This window comes from Ctenopharyngodon idella, chromosome 18 (genome assembly GCF_019924925.1).
Source record: "Ctenopharyngodon idella isolate HZGC_01 chromosome 18, HZGC01, whole genome shotgun sequence".
Classification (NCBI taxonomy): Eukaryota; Metazoa; Chordata; class Actinopteri; order Cypriniformes; family Xenocyprididae; genus Ctenopharyngodon; species Ctenopharyngodon idella.
The window spans coordinates 1,565,426-1,591,830 of NC_067237.1; the positions used below are offsets into that span (position 1 = coordinate 1,565,426).

The window sequence follows — 26,405 nt, forward strand, 5'->3', positions numbered from 1 at the left end:
AGCCTTATAGAACAATAGCATGTTAAGTGATTAAATGGCTCAGCAGCTGTCATTCGAGTCTTTTAAGATGGGTCTCATTAACTTTAATTCTGCTTTAGAGCGTGTCTCATGCTCAAAACCAGAGGAAATCTCGGACCGGTCAGTTCTACGCTGCACAAAAGCTCCATTTGATCGCAAAATCCATTTCAAACCATCCCTGTCGCAAGCCGCCTCTCTATATGGATCCTTCCAAAAAAGGAGTCATTAAGATTAATGAAGCTCAGCGATTAATTTAAATAATGGGTGTACGGGAAGAGAATAAGCCTGAGGACAATACCTTGGCAAAGCTGTGAACTCTTGCTAAAACGATGACAAGACAAGAGCTGCTCTTATCGTGAGCATGGAAAGACAGACTCATGCTTGGCTAAGCGCTTCCATTCTCTCCCGGCCCACTTTCCTATCTCTCACACGTCCATTTTCTGTGCTGTTCGTCGCACTTGTGCTTTCTCGCCCCCCTTTTTTGCAGCCCTTTTTTCTCCCTCTGCCTTATTGACTAGTGCTGTGTAACTTGGGAGTAAAGGAAGTCGTTCCAGACGTTCTGTATCGATCCTAGTTAAATGAGCATGAGAACATTATTGCTATTCTGTTACGTATATTCAGCAGTTACATTTTGCAGGAACTGATCTGTTAAAAGTAACAAAGTACTTGAGGAAGGTTCAGAACAGAGTAAAATAAAATCTCAGTCTAAGAAAGAGCTTCTCAACCTTCAGGTCATGGGGACACGGGAGACTTCACTGAACCTTATTTATACTATACTGAACGTTAGTCAACTAGAAGAGGCTTAAAATTGTATTAGTCGGTTATTTGTAGAAGAAAAAAAAACAAAACAAAAAACCTTAAGGTGAAGTCACACAGTCCGTGAGGGACAGATTATTTATGATCCTTGTGGTAATTACAGTATGACAGGCAGGAAATCCAAATGTTCGCCTATCATCCATCAACCCCAAATATGGCTTATCATTTAAAATATGTAAGTAATAGCAACTTTACTTGGCTGCTCGCTCCCAAGTGTTTGTGCGGAGTGTGGAAGCTGAAGTATAGTGCGGCGCCAGCGCGATCACTGGCATTTTTTTCCTGATAACAACGGAAACAACTTAAAATACTCCATCATTTTTGGTCATACAGATAAGAGTAATACATCATTCGAAACCGTTTTTATTTGTGAAAACTCACAATAACAAGAAAACTTTGTGTCTTTGTAAAATCAAGAAAACAAACAAGATGCGTTTTCTGCCGTCTCAATCTCCCTGAACTGGAGCATGTCACAAAAATAAACCGAAACTTGCCTACTTGCTTCACAGACATGAGAAATATATCTATAGAAAGCTTGAAATGTCAATAAATTCAAATCAAAATGGATACTCTCTGCTGATGTAATTTGTATGAAAGGTGCATTTCTCTCTATAGGCGCGTTCACTACACTTCGGAGTCAGCATCGTCAACTTCATCTTTGTGGCTGACGGTGACTCAGAAAACACTAGTTTATTAATAAATAATTGAAATGTCTCCTTGCTATTTCTTCTGACACATTCATAATCATTACTTTTGCCGGTGCTTTGCAGCAAACTGTATGTATGCACTTGAGTGCGGAATAGGCTATATTACGCCTATATCAAAGGATCGTTAATATTCTCCTCAGTATATATTTAAGAAATTAAATTAATACAAACGTGCGATTAATTGCTTAAATGAACGACTACTAGTTGACTAGAAAAATCTTTAGTTGGGGCAACCCTAATTTATGCATTCTCATTTACTCTATTTTTACATTTATATTACCTTCGTTGAAATGTAACACTATCTTAAAGTCGGAAGTTGCAGTGGTTGTGCCGTATATCCGAGTGAAACGGCTTCTGGAACAAGCACAAATGTAGGGTGGGGCTTGATTTTGTCTGTGAGGAATTGATTGGATGGTGGTGGTTTGCTATTGGTGGATCTCGTGTGAGTGACAGGTTGCCCCGCCCTCGTCATCAGAGAAGAGAAGAGATGCTGCAAGAGGGAGGAGAAGATATTCTGAATCAAGATTACCAGGAACGTGAATTTAAAACTATAATGCTGTACGCAGATAAATAATTTATCACAAATACTGTAATATTCCATAAAGAACAAGAAATGTCAAAATTGATTTTATGGAGACTTTAAAGTGCATCTTTAAAAACACAAACTTAAAAAAAAAAAAAAAACTTACATGTATTCTGGTGCAAATCTCCAAATGAATATCCATTTTTCATACTTGTATCATTTGAAATGAGTGATTTAAATTTTATATATTTAGACAAAATATACAAATGTAGTAGAAATAAGATCAGAAATACAAAGCAACAAGAATTAAGGTCAGAAAAACAACAGCAGCAAGTAAAGCTTGACAATCATCCAATCAAAACAGACTACACAGGATCACAGGAAGTAAATCTGTTACATCATACAACATCTGCAAAACAGTACAAGTCTCTGTTTTTAGTCCACTTTTTTTTCTTTTTTTTTAATGTGAGCTGAAATGTAGATCAAGTAGACCTCTCAGCGGTTGAGATATCAATATGCCATTCAGTTCTCTTCTATTTATGTGTTATAAAATAAAGCAGTCCCTTTGGTGAATGAACAAAAAAAGGACTGGGAGATGTAAATAATGTATCTGTGACAAGGGCTCATTTCTCAAAAGAAGTGGGTAATGGCATCGTCCCTATGGAATGACTTTGCCATCTACTTGCAGCTTATTCACTTCAGCATTGAAGCATTCACTTTATTTCCCGTGAACTGGGTTACATCATGCTGCGACGGAAATGTGAAGCGAAATGAAGAGGCTGTTCTTCTGAGAACAGACAATCACAGAAGTTAATCTAGCAATGAAATTTGAATTTGCAGAGTTCCAGTTCTTTTTAACCACACGGGGCGGAAATCGTAAGGAACTTACAATCAACTGTGGATTACATCTGAGATATGTGTAATATTTCATACAGTGTTCATACAACCTCTCTGGATAAAAGCCCTTCTGTGATCTTAGAAGACGGCTGCTTCTGACAATAAAGCGCGATGTGTCCTCCTTGCGCAACAGGGCAACAACAAAACAACAACACATTGCTACCTGTGTGGTTAGTGTCAGCGCTGACAACCTCCTGCAGTAGAGCCAACCTGTTTCTCCAAGGTCAATAATCTCCGTCCCTGCTGCTGCCTCCACCAAATGCAATATGGTCCCTGCTTCTCAGAGGTGTGATCTATTAAAACACTCCACCGCCCAAACTACACCCAAGGCTATACATCCTGCTGCTGGAGGTCTGCGAGGGTGGGGAAGACGGCTGATTGGCTGTCGACAGGTATTCTGTTCTGAAGGCGACGACGAGCACCTGATGTAACAGCTTGTGCAGTGAACAAATATGAGTTGAAATAATGTTTCACACACTAAACAATTCAAGTTGGGTTGAAAATGGACAAACCCAGCGGTTGGGTTAAATATTTGACCAACCTGCTGGGCAGTTTTATTTTTTCAACTATTGTTTAAAAATTACTGTATATTACTTGCTTAAAATGAACCCAAAATAGGTTGGAAATTAGCATTTATCAAATAAAATGAGAAAATGTGAATTCTATAATTCATTTTTATTTTATTCATAGCTCCCACAAAATCATAAATGTCTCTGGTCCCCCCAAACTCCGCCTATGGTAACAGTGTTGTTTATTAAAATTATGTGCACTTTTTAATTTAGCTTGGCATTGCGCTGGATGACAGAATGAGGGGGAAAGTGAAAGAGAGGAGCGCAGCTCTCCTTGACCTGCCGTTGTGTGGCCTCTCGTGTGTAGGACGAGTGATTTATCGCTGTCTCTGTCTCTCTCTCTCTCTATTACACAGCCTGTGTGAGCTATAAGTGTGTCCCAGCTACTCTGTTAACACGTGCAGTATATCATTACTGCCATGCTATTCTGAGCTGTATGATTAGCAAGTCAAATAGTCTGAAGTACATGTTATAAGACCACAGAATGTGCTTTATCCACTGATGATGGAGGATTCGAATATCATGCATGAAAAACAATCATGTACTTATAATGTACTGTAATTGTAATAGTGCATGTGGTATTTATAAGTGCATTGTGGTGTTATTTATCACTGTACATTTGTTTTGTCATATTTTGTATTTTTTTTTAAATGAATTGGTCTGCAACAATGCTTAGGTACTTAACAATGCTTGGCTCTTTCAGCGGTGGACAGGGGTCAGCATGGGCACCCTGACTGTTCTGTGTCTATGCAGCCCCATACGCAACAAACTGTGATGCACTGTGTATTCTGACACCTTTCTATCAGAACCAGCATTAAATTCTTGAGCAATTTGAGCTACAGTAGCTCGTCTGTTGGATTGGACCACACAGGCCAGCCTTCGCTCCCTTCGTGCATCAATGTGCCTTGGCCGCCCATGACCCTGTCACCGGTTCACGGACCACTTTTGATAGATACTGACCACTGCAGACCGGGAACACCCCACAAGAGCTGCAGTTTTGGAGATGCTCTGACCCAGTCATCTAGCCATCACAATTTGGCCCTTGTCAAACTCGCTTAAATCCTTACGCTTGCCCATTTTTCCTGCTTCTAACACATCAACTTTGAGGACAAAAGTAATTAGGAAATATTTTCTTGAATACAGAACATACTGTGTAATAGATGATACAACCTTGAAGGAAGATTTAATGTTTCCCTAGTGACAACATGAGCAGGAATAATCAGCGAATCTACTGTGTGTGCAACAGAGAGGCTCTCAGTGTGCCTTTGGTTCCGGCCTGTTCTCACACACAATACGTGGGATTTCACAAGCTTAACCACCTGAGGTTGGTGTCTACTCTGTCTGGTTTCTCAAGTGTGTGGGTGTGTAAGGTGAGGGAGCGTGTCTTTGAGACGAGGTGAACGTGTGGGAGGTTGGTTTGCTGTTTTGTTGCAATTGTGTGGGTAGACATAATGCACTTTTAGAGTCATCGAAGAATGAATGTGTGTGGATTTGTGCGGATTCTGAGTCAACATAGTTAACCTGTCAGATGCTACAATGCCATTGTTGTTCAAGAAAACCATTGACTGTTGCCTGACTTCAGCGGCCAGTGAAGTATCAGTATTAGTGTTAGGATCGTTTATTTTGCTTCTCTGTTTACTTGTCATTTGTCGTTATCATCTCCTAGCTACTTAAAGTACTTAAAGCGAGATGTCACACAAATTGATTCTATCATCATTAACCCAAAGACTTTCTATCTGCAAAAGCCGACATTTAGTAGAACATCCAAGAAGCTCTTTTCCATACTGCATTGAAAACAACAACAAAAAAAGACCATAAAACCCAGTGAATTTATTTAATATAAGCTTATATTTTATGTTGGTTTCAGGTGGTTTTTAAAACATTTATACTATTATCAATAAATGTTTTTATTGATTTAGACTCTCAAAAAAATAACTAACAATGCCTTCTCATAAAATTACCTGAAAACCATACATAAGTAAAAGTAGAGATGGGAGTGGAAAGTTCAGCATGTGATTTACTGACGAATAAATTATAAGTGAACTCAGCGCATGTCCACATCTCATATATGAAACACCTGTAATTCAGCATCTACCTGCTATAAGGGAAATAAGGGAAAAACACACAATATATAGTACCTTCAATGCCCTGTAGATGGCGATGGCGCTGCTTCTGTAGTAGAAATAAAATGTATTGGAGTAAAGAGTATATATTCCTTTAGAAGCTTTAGATTTACTAACAGCTTGCACCAGCGCAAAGCCTCATTTGGCATTAAAAAACTACTGTCAGAGACACGCAGTGAAAAATTAGCGCTGAAAAGGCTATTTTTGCCGCTGACCTTATTGCATATGCATTTCCTTTCAGATGCTAAATTTATGGGAGAAGAGAATTTGAATTAATCACGCAACAAGATTTACTAAGGTTTGCGCTAGTCAATTTACTTGTATTTGCGCCATTATTTACCACAAAAAAAGCATGTCTTAAACCAGGTGCTAATACTGTTTGCGCTGCTCTTGGTAGATTGCGTTTGTCATTATGGAAATGATCCGGCTTGTCTGTGTTGTTTATTTTGCACGTTGTCAGTAAATCATGCGCAGAACTTTCCACTCCCATCTGTGCTTTTTTTTGTAATTGCACTCTCACACTAATTTGCCCTGTTTTTAAATCTGGCCCCTAGGCTCATTGTGGGGAAAAAAAAAACAAACAAAAAAAACATACCTACTTTTTTCAAAACTCCAAAAATGTACCTATACATGCAATTCACCGCAGTTTCCAGCTGAAATGAACACTAGTGGCAGTAAAACACCAACAACTTTAATTCCGTTTACACAAATTCTGATTTCAGGGACCGATTATCCATTAATAAAGCCTTATTTTCACTTGGTTCCTTGCACAATACTATGTTATGATCTCAAAGCACTTTTACCATAGTGCATGATTTGTAAACACATACATTTTGACATTTGCATCACATAACCAGCTCCATATGTTCAGCTTTTCTGACATAGAAAACTTGCTCTGAAGCTCAGCTGGTTCAGTGCTGAACTTGTGATGTGAGCGCTTGGGTACAAGTCCAGTGAAGACTTGTAGAAGCAGCTAAAATGGCATGTTTGCTTCAACAAATGTGTTTTTGTTTCATGTTTGCTTTTGTTAACACAGTCGGTCAGGTTTAGTGTAGGTGGTGTGTTATTTTCAAATGCAATAAGAGCATTAACCTTTTAGCACCACTCACTGGACGCTTCGTTTCCAAACTGACATACAAACATTCATCTGTGAAACTGAATGTGCTTTTGGTGCCACAAACTGTACAATTTACTTTTAAAGTGTTGTGAAATATGGTAGAAGCATCGTAACATCATTTTGCACAAATTTTGACAAGGGAACTTGTTTTCCAATGAGCCTGGGGTGCATAAAAAGTTTAATTTCAATTATGACTCCTGTTGAACTTTTGTATACAATATATTTTTCTAAGAAATTATAATAGAAGAAGCAGGACTACTTAATAAGAATTTCATATTTGTAAAGCCACTTCCTTCTTCATTATCATATCAGAACATTTGCATTATTCTGACTTTTTTGACTTTGTCACACAAAAATATGTAAAAGACCAGCTTGGACATTCTGCAAAACATCTCCTTTTGTGTTCCACAGAAGAAAGAAGGTTATTCGGGTTTCGAAAGACACAAGGGTGCATAAATGAGGCCAGAATTTTCCTTTTTTGGGGGTGAGCTAATCCTTTAACATGTCTTTAGGCCACTGGCTGTCCTTTTTTCTCTCTATATCTCTTCCAAATCTTGCTGGAACAGAGACCAATCGTTATCCCTGGAAACTCTTTCTCTAGCCATGGGCTAGAAAGAGAGAGTCAAAAAACAAGAAAAGAAAAGTGTTTGTTTGATGTTTGCCAAGAAGAGAAGTGCCAGTGTCCAACATGACCGCTAACATACTTCCGCCTCAGCTGAACGCCGGAATAACCGGAGGCGAACTTTACCCGAGCATTAGAATTCCAGTCCATACTGAGATCCAGCTCCTGCAGCCAAGGGAATGAAGAGATGTTCGTTTTCACTCCTTTTCTTTCTCTGCCCCAAGAACAGCACACATCCATGCTAGTTAGCACTTCTGAAATTTAATAACAAAGACCTCCTGAGCGATGATAATTTGATATGAATCTCTCTCTCTCTTCTTGAGGAATGATTGGGCCTTCGGATTAAGAAAGAAGCTTCATATAACAGGCTATTCACGTCAGCAAGGCCAGACTGAGATATTGCACAATAGCCTTCATTTCCTCACTATGACTGTAGACGTTCAAGGTCTTATGGATGGGTACATGAAGTTAAAGGCAGAAACACACCAAGCCGACACTGACGAGCTAGTAGCGACGAAAGCAGACTGCGCGGTTGGCTCACGTCGGCAGCACACACCAAACCGATTTGGGTGCTCGACAGCCGACGGCCAAGTAGCACGTCCGTTCTCTGCGCCTGCATAAGATGAAATGCCTTTCCGTACCAGCAGGTGGCAGTAGCTGAACAGCCAATCAGAATGATCAGATGGCCCGACGGATTGACGAGCTCCGACGCCGATTCAACATGTCGAATCGGCCAAAAAAAAGCAGACGAGGACCAACTTCAGCCGACGGTGCGGAACACACTGAGAAAACTTAGTCGGCTGACGAACAAAAACTGCCCGACGGCCGACCGTCGGCTTGGTGTGTTCCTGCCTTAACATGTACAGATTGCGTCCACTACTGAAGATGTCTTGGATGACTTCACACAAAGCTTTCTCTAGTGTGTAGGTGCCCTTATTTACTCTCTGTATATCTACTACTTTCTTTCAACACGTCTGAAATAGAAAAGTATGGTTGGGAGTAGGTAAAATCGCCAATCAAAGTGAGTGTTTACTTGCTGTGAGGTCTGAGAGTTCGGCTGAGGTGAGTGTTTTCATCCGGAGGCAAAACTGTTCCATTCTGCAGCATTTTTAATATGAGACATGAGCGCGTCTACAACTGTTGTGTGCTTTATGCCTTGATGATTTGCACCGTGTCCTCCTTGCCGTCGTCCTCTGGCGAAATAGCACACGTCCTACAGAGCGGTTCAAATCCTCGGGCGAACCACCACTGCTAAACAACTGCGACAACAGCATTGACGCAAAAGTCACAAACACATCAGTCCTCCGTTGCTCCTGCTGAGCTTATATGATTGTAACTAATGTTGAATGTAGTTTTACAAATACATGATGTTTAGCTAATTATATCACTACAGGAAATTAATTATATCACCAGACAGGTAAAATGAGGTAAAACACAGGTAAAATGAGTATATAGAAACTGTTTTTGTGGGTCAATGACATAATATATTCAAAAAGGCAATAAATACATTGACTTGAATACAGATCTCCTATGATAAGCATGTTTTAGATTTGAAATTAAAATTCATTTTTGATATTTTTTTGGGGCACAAAGACAGAAATTTCAGGATGACACCGTATTATAACATCCACTCTCTTAATGTCATAATGAAGAAAATGGCATCATTATGATTATTTTTAAGAAAACGTTAAGTAGTTTGGCATAATAGTTTATTATCATGTGGTCTAACAATGTTAAGACCCTCACGAACCTGACCAGTAAAAAAAAACAACAAAAAAAAAAAAAACAATTTTCACTCAGAAATTGATAATTTTCTTAAATAATTACAAAGAAATTACAACTTACACACTGAGTTAAACATGAAATGTTAAAGTAGAAAGACTGATCTTTGTTTTATTTATAACCTAAAATCATTTTTTACAGTGTATATTCACAAGTATTCAGGGTGTAACAAAAATATTATTTTTTTATTTGCCTGATTGTTACACAACAAGACATTTAATGCAATTTTTTTTTTTTTTAAGTGTTAGTTTTTTTTTGTTTTGTTTTTAAAAAAAACTGAGACCAACATGAGTAAAACGAACACATTTCTTAGCATGATTTACTGTCACGTACTGCACTGACACTCAAGTTGAAGATCCAAATGCAGCTTTAGGACAATCCAGAATCATAATGACAATGGGTCAAACAGTCCAAACATAGAACAATGTCCATTAGACAGGCAAACAGGGAAATATGGGAAGCCAGACAGAAAATCAAAACACGGGTAACCAGCAGGAGAGCGCTCAGACATGCAGTGTAACACTTAACAAGTCTTCACAATGAATGGCAGAAAACACAGGGCTTATATAGGCAGGGTTAACCAGAATAATGAGACACAGGTGGAAGTAATCAAGCATAATGAGTCCAGGCAATGGGTTGTGGGAAATGTAGTCCATGGTGAAATAACCAAGATGGAAGGAGTGCCCTCTGGTGGAAATCAAGGGCACTGCAGCTGGTGGATGTAGCATTTACGCCACTGACTTTTGCATCAGTCCCTTTTTATTTTATTCTCTCTGAAACGAGGAGGTTTTTAACAGCTGGAGAAATCCATCCATTAGCATGTGCGTTCATCTTAATGGCAGTTGCTTGGCTGGATCGTGGATGTGCTTGGAGGGGATGATGATGAAGATGAAGATAAAGTAATTAGCAGTTCTAATAGCATTTTATGTTTTGGCAGTCATGACTGCGACGACTCAATCCCGTGACTGACGTCCCCTGTGTTTGACAGTTTCAGCCCCGTGTCGTCGGAGGCCTCAGTGCACGCGAGGTGCAGGCTGAGCGACGGCGGACGGCAGGCTGGAGACAGCGAAGGACGGAGAGGGTGTTTGGCTGTTTGTGTAATCGGAGTGACATACAGGTCCTGGCAGCCATGGTAGCGGTGACTGCGAGGGAAGGCAGCGCTGATGGATCTGTCAAGCGTGTGTCCGTCGCGTGTGTGTCACAGCAGGAGTGTGTTTCTGCCCCTCCTTTGTAGATCTTGCTGCCTGTTTGTTTTGGCTAAAGAAAGAGGAATTGTTTTGTGGAGTGAAAGGGTGCAGTGAAACAGAGAGAAGGTGCAGTTATGCTCTTGGTTTTGAGGTGACTGTTGATTCTGTTTGTTTAACTGGGACGGGCTTTTTTTTTTTTTTTTATAAAGAATTTAAGATTTGGCTTCATGAAAATCATGAAAGTTTGACTTGAACTGGTCACTTGCTATGAGGCGTTGAAATGGAAATTGGACTGAAGCCATAGGAAGAGGAATATACTGAATATACAATTCAAAACATTCACACAACAGAGGCATTTCATGGCAAATATTCATTTATTTAGACAAATTGGGTTTGTTTGTTCACTGATAAGTAGATATTTCATTGTTGTTGTTTTCTCAAACATATATATATATATATATATATATATATATATATATGATCAGGGCTGAATAATCCTGTCAATCAAAAGGGGCTGGAAAAACATGTCAGGCTGAAACTTATACTGTGTGTGAAGAAAATGTCTCTTGTGAACAATTTAGGGTTGTCAGAGTTAAGGCTCAATTTGACTCAAAGGCTCAAATTCTGTCCATTTTATCATGAAATTTGAACAATAAATGGAAATTTGAAGCTCTTAAATGTGACGTGACAGATCGCTGTAACGCCTCAGTTTAAGTGGCAGCGCAGAGCACAAGTCTTTTTCCAAGTTATAGCATGAAAAAACATGCATGAACATCAGAAGGTATGTTGAAAGAGACAGTACAACTTACCAAATCATATGTAATCGTTCAGTCCATGTTTCAAACACAGAAAGATGCCAACAAAAAAAAGCTTGTGAACCATATGCATGTTCACAGTTCGTTATTAGCTATTAAAAACACTAGAGAGGAGCTTATTTACTGGCAATTATATATGTATATTTGAATACATTTGCCATGAAGACAACTGTTTATGAAAATTACCTTTTATTTGAGTGTATTTATTATATCTTAAAATAAATAGCAGTTAAATATAATAGTTTAGGCTCTGTTGTTAAATTTAACCTGTAATGTTATAGTAATGTACCAAATGAGAGATTTGGGAGATATTTTTTCTCCTTAAGAAAATCAAACTATCGGTATTGACAGACGTCATTATGAATAATCGGCTATCGGTATCGGTGGAGAAATTTAGTATCGATGCATCTCTTTATATATATATATATACTGTTGTGTTAATGTGTTAATGTATTTAAATGTATATGTTGCGTATGTGTTAATGTACATGTATATTTTCCTGCATATGATAACATGCTCATGCTTAATACACACTGAATTCATACGTTTACAGTTGTTGTAGGAATTTCTACATCCATAAATTCAATTTCAATTGATTTTCTTTTTGCTTTCATAATGAAAAATCAACAACTGAAAGAGATTCTCAGTTCAGTTTCTCACAGCGCTGCTATAAAGGGCCGTGTTGTGTTACGGATGTTTTTGAGGTGTGATGGTGTGTGTCTTTCACAGAGAGAGGGTGACTTTATAGACTACTAGATATCTCATAAACATTATGGATCTCCATTGCAAGAGAATATTCAGCAAAGGCATAAAGACGCTGTAAAATGTGAAATCTGTCATGTAAATTCAACTACAGGAGGAATAAATCATTGTGGATTTTATAGCTTTATTTCATATCCCCACAAAACACCATGGGACTATTAAACTAGGCTCACTATTTAAATGATAAAGGTACTGTACTTTTATATATTACATTTTTTTTTTATTTCATTATTGTTATTGTATACTAATACATATACAGTACTGATAACTCAGACAGACCACATATTAAGTCAGACCAACACGTACTCAGTTCATAAAACATGTTGCAAATCAAGAAACAAGGACAGCTGAAGTTTGTGGATGTTTGCTAACAGTAGGAGGCGTTTTATCGATTAACAGTTCATTTCAGCGAGAGCGCTGGTGACAAACATCTGCGCTGTGACAGCGGTGAAATATTCACCTTTGAGCTTTAATGTGCAGGCTGTGAGGTTTAATGCATGCAGGTGTTGATGCCCTGTGTTTAATGCACTGCAAAGGCTAATTGCCTGGCGAGGGTTTACTCGACCCATTCTCTTTTAAAACCCCAATTATTCAACACTCAAATGGTCAAAGTACAGGAGCCTCGACCGTATCCAAACCTCCCACCTGTGTGCATTAAAATCATGGATGGCTGGCCATTATAAGCTACTAGAGAACAAAGCTGACAAAGTCAATCAGATGCATAAGGAGGGAATAGTCAGTTGTACAGTCAACGTTGCATTGGGTAACAAGCATTCTAATACAGTGAAGTCTGACTATCATCCTTTGATAGTCAAGTGAAAACAGCCAGTCCTCTGCGGGACGTGGAGTCAGCTAGGGTGGAGAAGTGAAGAGGTCTGTCTTTGTTTAAATATCACAGCCTACTTCTGCTGTTTACTCTGCCGTAAATGAGCAAAGAAAGGCAGAGCAGGGGGGAGAGATTGCGAGAGGGACTGAGGGAGTAACAGCAGTACACAGACACAATCATCATGCATCTTTTTTGGGCAGGTTAGAGACCTCTGTGTAATCTGCATAACATTAGAGGATTGTGTACACACACACACACACACACACACACACACACACACACACACACACTGAGCAAGACAACCTCTCAGATGAAAATGTTATTGCTGTTGTGTTGCACTGTATCCTCTGGAGAAATAAAATAGACATGAAGTTATACAGCTAATGTGGACAGCACTGCTCAGATCATTTAGTTTTTCGAGGAAAGCATCTACTATATAATGAAGTGTGTGTGTGCGTGTGTGTGTGTGTGTGTGTGTGGTCCGGGTAAACTATATGTTATGGGGACCCCTCATGGATAGTAATACCAGTCATTTTTGACCTTGTGAAATGAATTCTTTAAATAAGGACACAGAGAGACTGGAACTGTGTCTATCCTACCTTGCAGCTATTTCTCAATGATAATAAATCCCTGATGGAAGGAACAAAATGCTGAAATATGCTGAACCATTGTGATAGGAAACCAAAGAAGGACACATTTGTAGATTTCTTGCACCGCTACAAAATGAATGGCCTCCCATGTGATGATTGCAATAGCATTTTACAGTAAATTTAACTTTAAACAGTAATAGATGATGTTTGAATATCTTTCTGTCCCCCTTTTTTTCAGGCAAGCCACCACAGGTTAATAGGGTGACAATTTTAACTAATAGATATCATCATACTTCCACAGTTAATTAATCACAGTACATTAACATTTAAATTTTGTATTACAAGTTTAAACATGCAAATGAGGCATTATGTAATTAAAAAAAGGAACTAATTTACATATATTTCCAGAACAGAAATCTGAACATTGAATAAAGCCAGATTCAAAAGTGTTGTTGATCTAAAAAATGCTGGGTTAAAAACAACCCAAGTTGGGTTGAAAATGAACAAACCCAGGGTTGTTTTAACCCAGCGGTTGGGTTAAATGTTTGCCCGACATGCTGGGTAGTTTTATTTAACTCATCTATTGTTTAAAAATTACTATAAAGCTGGCTTAAAGTGAACCCAAAATAGGCTGGAAATTAAAAATCAGACACATAATTACTAGAGGCAACAATAATAATCAAAAGGTGAACATTTACTAAAAAGCAATTTAATACATGTTTATTATCTCATTATTATTTATTAAAGTTATTAATAAATGTTCCATTTATTAAACATATTAATAAATGTTAATTTCCAACATGCTTTAGGGTTATTTTAAGCAAACAATACAGTAATTTTTAAACATTTCACCCAACCACTGGGTTAAAACAACCCAACTGCTGGGTGAAAACAACCCAGTTGCTGGGTTAAAGCAACACCACCGCTGGGTTAAAATAGCCCAATTGCTGGGTTAAAGCAACACCACCGCTGGGTTAAAATAGCCCAATCGCTGGGTTAAAGCAACCCAGTTGCTGGGTTAAAGCAACACAACCGCTGGGTTAAAATAATCCAGTCGCTGGGTTAGAGCAACCCAATGGCTGAGTTAAAGCAACCCACCCCAACCCAATCACTGCGTTAATACAACCCAATCGCTGGGTTAATCCAATCCAATCGCCGGGTTAAAGCAACACAACCGCTGGGTTAAAATAGCCCAATCGCTGGGTTAAAGCAACCCAATTGCTGGGTTAAAGCAACACCACCGCTGGGTTAAAATAGCCCAATCGCTGGGTTAAAGCAACCCAGTTGCTGGGTTAAAGCAACACCACCGCTGGGTTAAAATAGCCCAATTGCTGGGTTAAAGCAACACAACCGCTGGGTTAAAATAATCCAGTCGCTGGGTTAGAGCAACCCAATGGCTGGGTTAAAGCAACACAATCGCTGGGTTAAAGCAACACAACTGCTGGGTTAAAATAGCCCAATCGCTGGGTTAAAGCAACCCAATCACTGGGTTAAAGCAACCCAATCGCTGGGTTAAAGCAGCCCAATTGCTGGGTTAAAGCAACACAACCGCTGGGTTAAAGCAACACAACCGCTGGGTTAAAATAGCCCAATCGCTGAGTTAAAGCAACCCACCCCAACCCAATTGCTGCAATAAAGCAACCCAGTCGCTGGGTTAATACAATCCAATCGCTGGGTTAAAACAGCCCAATTGCTGGGTTAAAGCAACCCATTCACTGGGTTAAAACAACCCAACTGCTGGGTTAAAACAACCCATTCGCTGGGTTAAAGCAACCCAACCACTGGAATAAAACAACCCAACCGCTGGGTTAAAGCAACTCAGTCACTGGGTTAAAACAAGCCAATCGCTGGGTTTGTCCATTTTCAATCCAACTTTGTTTTCAACCCAGCATTTTTTAGAGTGTATGATATATAAAACAGGCACATCATATATGGACAAACTCCTCTGTAAAAGCCTTCAGAATTTAGAAAGGAATAAAACTGTTTGGTTTATATAGAAAGTGAAAAATAAACAAAATAAACACTCAAATATGTATTTTAGATATTTTTGTTGTTGTTGTTGTTTTTGTTTGTTTTTTGTACTATAACCTTTTAAATAAAGGTATAACCTTTATACCACCCAAGCTGATCAATGACTATTTGATGACCATAATAAATGTTGAATAATATCTTGCATATTTCATATTTTTAATGCATATCAAATTTTTCTAACCAACAAATTTATGTCTGTATAAACCACCTTTGCTGTATAGTCATTTGGCCTTGATAGTCACAAAAAAAATTTCACTGTAATGATTAATTATGACTTATATATTAAACTTTCATTACACTTTTTCTGCCTTTCAATCTGCCTTCCGATCCTCGTCGTATGTTAACATGTTTTATGTCTGTACTGTTTTCATGCACACCAAAGCAAATTCCTTGTATAATTATACTCCAAAGTCTGTATAAAGTATTCATATGGATGATAATGCATTATGTGTGCTTGCCCTTCATTTGCCGCAGAAAGGCAGCAGTGCAGTACGGTTAATTTTTACACACTGTGTCAAATACCCAGAGCAGCCTGTGTCCTCTCTGAAATATTAATGAATCCTGTCGATATGCAGAGAGAGAGAGAGAGAGAGAGAGAGAGAGAGAGAGAGAGAGAGAGAGAGAGAGATGCCAGGGTAAAATGTTGACCATGTTGACATTTCATCTTCGCCTAATTAGAACCGCTTTGAGGTGTTTTTAACCACATTTTTGTCCACTTGCACTGAAATTCATTCATGCATTGCAACGAATTCAATTCATATCCATTTATCCCATGCAGAATAAATCCATTTATTCTCGCATTGTCATAATGACACAACACAGCACAGCATCACGTTGTCAGCGTGTTTCTGGAATTAAACGCGAGCATGGGGCATCCTAAGGAGGCGGCTGCGTGTAATCATCCTCCGTTTTCCCTGTAATCCTGCCCGTGCTGTGTTTGACTCACTGGCTGAGACTGGGAAATAAAAATATCACTGGTCTCAGCCACGGTGCAATATTTGGACGTCTGTCATGCCTTTCCGTTTATACGTGAGATGCATGTCTATATCCAAGCGGGCAAATGCACATGGCTCTAAAAAGCCGGTGCAAACTAAAGTGAGTGACTGCTTTAGTGCTGTTCTTAGTTAGTTGTCTGGATAATGGCTCTCTCTTGAGGGTTTCCGTGACTCTGTTTTCTGTGTGTAATGGAGAGAGGGAGCTTAAGCTCGCCTGAATGCATCACACTGCCGCTACACCATCTCGCACTCAAGCTCTCCTGTGTCACACTTTACCCGGACTGAAGCTCAACGTTCCCTCCTACTGGTTGAGAGAGGTAAAGTACTCCTGGTGATGGTTGTTATAGTCAGAGATCCCTTGGCAGATAAACCGCAGGCCTGAACCTCTTGATATTCAGGATGGCTTTGCGAGCAGTGAAAAATAATTGCATTTATGTGCTTTTACATAAAAGTTATTAAAATGGAATGGTATGCACACGCAATAAACAAAGAGCCACAAATCAGATATTAGCATTCTTGCGAAAGCAATGGCATAGAATAATCATTCATATTCTCACAGCCTTTTTTATCGCCTCGCTGTAACCACATATGAATTTCCAGGGGGGCAGAGGCGGGTGTCAAATATCCTGACTTTCGCACAGCGAGGGCTATTAAAACCAGCCGGCTCTGAGGGCGATGTCCTCCAACTCTTTCTCTCCTTTTCGTGTTCTTTCTCATTGGTTTTGTGTGAAATTATAGCAGCCCCTCCTCTTCATCTCTCTCTCCTGCTGCAGATCCTGCGTATGTTATTGAAGGCAGAGACAGCAGTTTTATATAACACGAGAATAGATGCCTGCATTAACACATCCAGACTGCGCGATAATATCTAGTAATCTTGTGTACAACATCAGCTTTGGTGAAATTAAATAAGCAGTTTCTCAGTCTCGAAGCGACTGTGCCAGCACCAGAAACATTATCTTTAAAACATGCAGGTAACGCTTGATAAAAGATGGAGTTCACCTAAAAAAATATATATGTTATCATCATTTACTTATCCTCATGATATTTCAAAACTATATGACTTCATCACAATAGGTGTTGTGTAGCAAAAGACCTGAGCTACTTTTTCCCCATGGAATGTGAGTGGATCAAACACAGTAATGAAGAAAAAAAAGTATCAAAAGTTGTTAACGGGATTTGTGCACTATATATTCAAAGCTTTATGTGAGGAATTTAATTTGATATGATTCCCTGAGAATCTTGCTTGACAGCCATTCACTTCTGTTGTATGGAAAAGAGAAGCTTTGACATTTTACTATGAACTCATTTTCTGCTCAGTGGGAAAAAAGAGAGTCATACAGGTTTGTGAGCCCGTTCCTCTTCAGAATAAAAAATCAAACAGGTAATGGTGAGATCAAGTTTAAAATATGAAATAGTAACATTTTAGGATATTTTTTTACTTTGTTTAGAAGTGGTCAGGTTTAGGGTAAGCTTATGACTTATCTTACTTTTCCAGATACAGGAACAATCAATATACCATACATCTTTTTTATGCATACATTATTATCTAGAATATCTAGCGTTATGATCATGTTGTTTATGATTATGCATTCAGATAGTGACACTAATATATATATATATGCATTTATATATTTTACAGAACAAGTTGTATATTATTTATACGATTTTCAATAAGAATTTTCTTAGTATCTGCTTATTCTATTTATCAATGTTGGAACCATTAAAGAAGAAACCACATCTTCCAAACTTAATTTCTGGTTTAAAAAAGGGGAAAGGAATGGATGCAAAAGTGCACAGATCATTGTGAGTTATAAACACGTTTTTATTTTTTTTTTTTTTTTTTTTTTTTTTTATAAACACATGTCTTGTACTGTCCCTTTAAACAATACAGCTAGAAGAATGGTTTCATGCATAAGTTTGCAACTGCAGATGTAGAAAAAGCATACATCATGTTGTTGGAAAAATGTTAATGTGCTAATTTAATTAGGGAAATGTGCATAAGGAGCGAATACAAGTCCAGTTGGGCATTTGCTAATTTTTTTGATACATGCAAGTAGGTATCACACAGTATAACCTCACAAGAAGCTGCGATGTCTGCTCAGTTTTACCTTTTCCTCAATGTGTCCAACAATCTTTGCATGTTTAATACAAACATTCTCTTAAATGTGCATGTGAGAGTTTGTGTGTGTGTTTGGGAAGGTTAAAGTGTGTTGAGAAAGACTCCCAGACAGAGGGAAGATACTCAGCATGAGAGCTTAAGCGTTTTTCTCTGTGCTCTGATTCCTGCAGGAGTGCACCCATGGAGCGACTGCTGCTGCTGTGCCTGGCTCTGTTCTCCATGCCATCCTATGCCATGCTGTGCCCCAAACGCTGCACCTGCCAGAACTTGCTGCCCTCGTACACCGTGCTGTGTGCCAAAACCGGCCTGCTATTCGTACCACCTAATATCGACCGGCAGACCGCCGAGCTGCGACTGATGGACAACTTCATCACCACCCTGCGCCACAGAGATTTCGCTAACATGAGCAGCCTCATACACCTCACGCTCTCCCGGAACACCATCAGCCAGATCCAACCGTACGCCTTCGCCGACCTGCAGGATCTGCACGCGCTGCATCTGGACGCAAACCGGCTGACGGTGCTGGACGACACCCATTTGCAGGGGTTGGTGAATCTGCGCCACCTTATACTTGCAAATAACCAGCTTCACAGCATCTCAGATGGAGCCTTTCAAGATTTCCTAGAAACTCTCGAGGATCTCGATCTTTCTTATAACAATCTGGTGGATTTGCCGTGGGACACTATAGCTATGCTGGCCAGCGTCAACACCCTTAGTTTGGACCACAATCTCGTCGACTTTGTGCCCGAAGGGATATTTTCGAATCTTCACAAACTGGCCAGACTGGACATGACGTCCAACAAGCTGAAGAAGATCCCGCCGGATCCTCTGTTCCTACGCATTCCCGTGTATGCGAAATTGAAAGGCTCGCCGCTGACCGCGCTGGTGCTCAGTTTCGGTGGGAATCCGTTGCATTGCAATTGTGAGCTGGTTTGGCTACGACGCCTCACGCGCGAGGACGATCTGGAGACGTGCGCGTCCCCGCGAGAGCTCGCAGGCAAATACTTCTGGACGATCCGCGAGGAGGAGTTCGTGTGCGAGCCGCCCATGATCACTCGGCACACGTCCAAGATGTTTGTGATGGAGGGTCAAGAGGTTAGTCTGCGATGCCGCTCTGTTGGAGACCCTGAGCCGACCGTCCACTGGGTCAGTCCGGACGGGAAGCTGATCGGCAACACCTCGCGCACCATATGTTACGATAACGGCTCTCTGGATATCTTGACGGCCACGGTGAAAGACTCCGGCGTGTTCACCTGCATAGCGTCCAATGCGGCCGGAGAGGCTACGGCTCCTGTGGAATTAGTCGTGAACCCTTCGCCGCATTACGACCCCAAACTGGAGCCTGAACCGGGACCCTCGGACATGCCGACTTCCATTAAGTCCAACAGTAGTGGTAGCGGAGGCCAGTCCCGAGCTGATCAGCGGGTCAGCGTCTCAGAAATAACCTCAAGCTCAGTGATGATCCGCTGGCCTCCTCAAAGCCACATCCCTGGAGTCCGCATGTACCAGATCCAGTACAACAGCTCCACCGATGACATCCTCATATACAGGTGAGTTTCATCTCAGAATCTAGAGATTACAACGTAGCTTTCTGGTTATCTGATATCTATGATTTGCACCAGTGTTATTGTAGTCAGGGTTATTATAATTAATTAAGGGGCCGTTTACACGACACCATTTTCAACAAAAAACTGAAAAAAATTGTATGTGTTTTGGCCATTCATTTACATTACAATGACGTTTTGGGGGCCTGAAAACGCAAACTTTTGAAAACGATACCGCTATCGGCTCTGTGTAAACTACAAAAATGTGAATTTGCGCATGCGTGTTACTTGTTCGGTCTGTGGTGATATCGCCAACTACTGGCCTGGCAGCAGAATGCAGCGTTTTTAGTCGTTTTCAGATTCGTGTGGACGAGGATTGTTTCGACAACGTTGTCGTCTGTACCAGTGTTGGGTGTAACAAGCATTATAAGTAACTTTAGTTACATAATCAGATTACTTTTTCAAGTAACTAGTAAAGTAATGCATTACTTTTTCAATTTACGACAAAATATCCAAGTTACTTTTTCACATTTATTGACTGACAGCTCCCCTGTCCCCATGTTGAGAGAAATAAAGCGCAGAGATGTTGTGTGCGCTGTCTGAACATGATGGTTATTGTAGTTCTAGACTAAATGTAAACATGCATTTACTCATCTCACTTGCATAAAACATTCAGTATTCCTCTAAATGAATGAAAACAGTGAAATGCAATCTCAAAATTTTACGCAAACCTGTAATAATTCACTATATTAAATTACACAAATATACTGTGTATTTAATCTCACTTTATCAACCAATGTCTTTGCTGCTGACCTTCAATGACCTAATTCAACCATACTAATAAGCAGATTATTTCTAGATTTAGAAATAAGAGTGTTGAACTTCCTTCTCTTGTATCCTATTCTTCTTTAATCCAGAATGAAAGGTTTGTTTGAGTTACACCCTCTACTGTACAGGCGTGAATGTGCATTTCCTTCAGCCTGAGGTTTATTCATTTCCTTTTGATGTGAAAGGGCCTTTACACAAAAATAGAACTTTTTTTGTCATAAAGGCAGGAGTATTGTTGTCATTGCTCCACGAACCTTTCCTACATTGCATAATTCCACCGAGCAGCATCAATACCATTGACTCATAACTAAATTAAAATAAGATTTTATTTCGGTTAATGTTTATTTTATTTCAAGTAACTTTTTTTTATGATTTTAGCTTTAGTGAACTATAATAGTTTGCACTGATTTTATTTATGATTAGACTGTAGACAGTACTCACGTTAGTGTCTAGAAGGACGTGAGCTGCATGTCAGAACGTGTCGATGCTAGATTGCTTTTATTTTAATCAATACCGTCTACACTGAAGGATGACAGACGCCCCAACGGTATTTTGATGCACTTCTTCAGACACTTTATTATCCCCTTCCATAAGAAATACAATGATTTTACCAATATTAAAGAAATTATTTGCAGATATGTGATTTATTTTATTTGATTTAATCAGAGCCAGTTCATGGTTTCTCTTCTCTCTGATCTACTAATTTAACTCAACTTTTGTTTCTAATGTATTCCCAGTTGCAGCAACATCAACATAATAATAATAATAAATATAGAACAAAGTTAAAAATAAAGTGGCATACATATTCACCCATTTTGCTGTTGCTTAAGTCAAACATCGAGCTCAAAGCCTGATTCTGTGTTAGTAAACTGTCTGGTTGACGACGTACAGATATGGTTTAAAGTATTTCAGCTTTCTGAAGTATTTTGAAAAGATTTATGAAAACACTGCAATGTGACATGGAGATTACAGCATGCAGTTTAAGATTCACATAATTGTATTAAATCAAAAATACAGGCAGCTTGAATGTCCAAATTACGATGAAGTTTAATTCATAAATGCAAGACTTGCCGACTGCACATTGTTCAAAGCTTTGTAGTAAAAATCTCTTCTTTTGAAACACAACATTTGAGAGAGCACTGTGTATGGTCTATCCCCCCAAATGGGTTCTGAATCTGGATAATTCTGCATTAGATAAACAAATTGATTCTGTCTTTGTTCAAAGGGAGAGGCTGGCATCTGAGACTGGGGGTGTTAATGGCTTATGGCGGAATCCTATTCAGATAGCGGATGAAACATTGCAATTCCTCTGATGAATACAAATGGACCTCGATGATTGCCAGCCAACAAAGACTCAATAATATCATGAATGCAATGTATGAAATACAGCCATATTTTTGTTCTGTGCTAATCAAAGGACCCTTCCCAACGGGACCAGCTGTTTTAGGGTATCTGCTCTACATGTCAGAAAAGCTCTTGAAGGATTGTCATTAGTGCACAAACAGATTGGCTTCCACTGTAATAGTTTCAGCCTGACGCAATTCAAACTGAATTTTGCACAAGCAGACGCATTGACACCCTTCAATAAATCACAGCGCTTGAGGTGCTCTGAGGAAGACAATAATAACAGAATAACAATAGAAGCTGCATGTCAAGTGTTTGCCCCCGTTTCAGATGCTCCGGAAAGATTACAATGAAGCCGTATTTGCATTGATGTTGAAATATGTCTCAAATTCAAAACCCAATCTTTTGCTTTGTACTATATTAAGAGGACAAGCAACCGTCTGGAAATCTGCCCTATATTTTGGGTTGCATGTCGACAATGACGGCCTTTATGCAGAAACGACTACATTAACGCTCCCTTTTTAGCATTCAGTCGTGGCCCCACCGCCGGTGACGACCATGATTTCTTATTGAAGGGATCTGTAAGGATGTAATTAACTCCTGCAATAATCCCTGTGGATAGATTAAGAGAGAAGAAAAGATACATACAGAAAGCAATTTGCTATTAATTATGGAAAAGGCGAGGGGAGTTCTTTGGTTTATAGAGCTGCAGAGTAATCTAAAAGTCTTTCAGAATCAATTAAGAATGCATGCACCAGACTCCCTGTTGACAGCGAGCCGGGTTAGAGTAGAGATGACTTCGAGATGGTGGCTGAGGTGAGAATATAGAGTGTAAACTTTGAGCTGAAAAGACAGGTTAAATTTGAAGTGATGTCTGGGTGAAAGAGCGCTGGAGGCACAGTGTGCATGGTGCCAAATGAAGACCTGAATGAAGTGCAAGGTGTGGTGTCAGATGGAGTACATTTACATCAACATGCATTCTCTTCCCAGATGCTCTCTTAAAGCCACTGACAGGAAAGTGGAGACTCTTCTTGGATGGCACTTGAAAGTTTTGCTCTTTACATCATAAATTTCGCACTCCCAAGTCGAAAACGTGAATTTTGAAGCTGTTTTGTTTATTAAAAAAAAAAAAAAAGTATGTTTCTAATAAGTAATACATAAGATCATTTGGGGTGTGAGTGTGTGCAGAGAACAAAATGTCCAAGTATCGTCAACTTAAGTTTACCACAGACCTTATTTTACTCATAAATTGAAAAACCCTTTATAAAAACCCAGAGGAAATGGGATTTGATGTCATCCCTGCAGCACTTAAATACTTTGTAATTTTAGTACATTTCAAATATATTAACTTTAACTGTAATATCAAATAACACGATGGTTAAAATAATAATAAAGTACTTTACATGTGCTTTATTGTGTTAGTCAAAACATCAAAATAAGTGTACTTCTTTAAAGCACAACAAAAGATTATTAAAACATATTTAAAATGTACTTTAAAGTAAAACTTTGTTTTAAACAACTATTTGACATTATTACAAAGTGCACTTTTTGAAAGTATATATATATATATATATATATATATATATATATGTATATATATATTCATAGTTAGCAACACTTAAGCGACCTTTTATTTCATTAATATTATACTATCTGCAAGTACACATTCCAATATATATATAATTACTTACATGATGTGCCGATTAATTTATCTAATTAATCTCAAATTAATCACACATCAAATTTGAATGAGAAATTATCCCCCAAAATGTAATTATTGTGTTAAATGAGAAAAGCATCAAATAGACACACAAAAAGTAGCTTTAGAAAGAAATATATATCAGTGGTGTGCGGTGGTGTTTTAAAATGAGGAGGCAAAGTCCACATTTATGTCCCTGTTACACAATTTTAATTTAACATTACATAAAAAAGAGACCAAATACAATTCTATTTTGTTATTTTTACACTATGTAATGTTCTATTTATTAAAACCAAGTATAAATTTAATCAAGTTAGTGTTTTTACTCATTTTTACATTTATTCCAAAATAATAACTAAAGGCAGTAACAATTTAAACAATCTATATTATATATTATATATAATATATAACAATATATATTATTTATATAAACAATATATATTATTATTATTAACTAATATTCAGCTTTTCTTTATAATAGTCCATTTATTTTCAGCAGTCATCAAGCTTGTACGCACTGGTCAGTGGTCACAGACACGAAGATGTACCTTTAATTTCACCACGCTGATTGCTCATTAAAACCCCCCGCAGTCATCATGTTTTCAGGCCATTTCGAGTTTGATTTTGACATGAAATAAAGAGGTGATATGTAAGTGACAGTTGTTTACTTACTTTTTAATTAGTCTTCCCATTAACGCCATCACTGTCTTCATTCAGGCCGATTCGACGAGAACGCGCATGTAAACAAGAGGCGGGATTTATCGCACGAACTAAATCAGGTCCAATCATAACCGATCATATCCAATCATAGCGCAATTGAGGCATTGCCTCCTCTCACGTGACTTTCCCCCATTCATTTTCAATTACCCCCCACTAAACCCACCGCACACTATAGAGGCTCTGCTTTATTTCTGTGAGCTGAAGGAAGGCAGAAAGACGCAGACTCCCCGCTGTAACTTTACCTGCGGGTGTCGCTGTTTGACAGTGTTTCTTTAGAAAAACAAGTGACTTTTACACTTTTTAATGTCAAATTTTGTAACATTTGCGTTGTATTATTTTTGTAATATCGATTATTTTCTCATCATGTTTTTTTGAGGAGGCACTGCCTCCCTTGCCTCCTCAGAGGAAACGCCCCTTATATATATATATAAAATAAAAAATGAAAGTAAGAAAGTCAAACCGATTTGAATTGCCTGTTTTCGATTTTTTTAAAAATGAGAAAAACTGCTCCTTTAAAAGGGCTCCAGGTGACGAGGGTCTCTGCTTGAGAATGTCACTGTTGTCATTATCTTACCTCATCTTTTTCACATTCATCATTTTATCTCTCTCTCTCGCTCTCTTTATTATGTCCTTCTTTATTTGCATGTTTTCATCTTTAATTTAAGCTGCTTTTAAGTGGGTAATTAAGCTGTATGAGCTCCTTCAGAAGACAGTGAGATGACAGGGTCTCTGTGCCAAGTGACACATCTTCAGAAGAGCTCGAACCCCCTTCTCCATTTACAGTGACAGCCCAGAGACAGGGGTGCAGCAGCCTGACCCTCGGCAGCTTAAAAGGACCAACGGCTGCCAGAAGTGAGAGGAATTTTTCTCAATATATATCCATCAAATGCCGTGTGAGAGGATCCAGAGGAACAGACTGAAGAGAGATTCCTGTATCTGCTCATTAGCACATGAAACTGTGGCGGTGCAGAGCTGTAGCTACTCGAAACCTAACGCTTATTAAAACTCACTGACAGTGCTGTTAACAGTGTTTAACGCTTAAGAGGCATAAAACAATGTGTGGATGAACATTGCAATGCAAATACAGTTAAAAAAATAATAGGACAGCTAATCAGTGGTCACTTAAAGTGTAAAAGCAGACAGTTCCCTTTCGAGGGAACTCCACACTGCGTCCAATAGGATCCTATTGGACGCAGTGTCTCGTTCCCTTCTCAGGGAACTATGGTTATAGTCATAACCTGAGACGATTTACAGTAATACCTTATTCATGGGAGTTTTATTGATAAGGCATATTCTACTTGAAATCTATTTTATTAAATTATTTATAATTTTATTACTTTTTTTAATTATTATTTCATTAAAATATGTATTTTTAAATTATTTTTAATAACTTATTTTTATATTATTTTTTATATTTTTATATATGTTTATTATTTTATTATTGATTTAATACATTATTTTATTAAATAATGTAATAAAATAAATGTATTTTAATCATTTATTTTTAATAAATTATTTTCATTTATACACACACACACACACACACACACACATATATATATATATATATATATATATAGATATGTTGACTATATATATATATATATATATATATATATATATATATATATTTGTTTATTATTTGTTTAACTAAATCATGTAATAAATGTTTTTCAAATCATTTATTTTAACAAATTATTTTATTTTTAAGTTTTATATTTTACATTAATTAAACATTTCCTTAGTAAGCTGTTATAATAATATTCAGATTAGA

The 26,405-nt window shown here is 38.4% G+C and overlaps 1 protein-coding gene across 1 annotated transcript in view; it reads left to right on the forward strand.

Annotated features, from left to right (window-relative positions):
• Positions 1–26,405, forward strand: part of si:cabz01090165.1 (uncharacterized protein LOC100333421 homolog) — a 163,242-nt gene that overhangs the window by 125,624 nt on the left and 11,213 nt on the right. Inside the window, exon 3 of the mRNA XM_051869624.1 lies at positions 18,667–20,046. Coding sequence (XP_051725584.1) covers positions 18,667–20,046 — 1,380 coding nt within the window. The remainder of the gene's footprint in view (positions 1–18,666; positions 20,047–26,405) is intronic.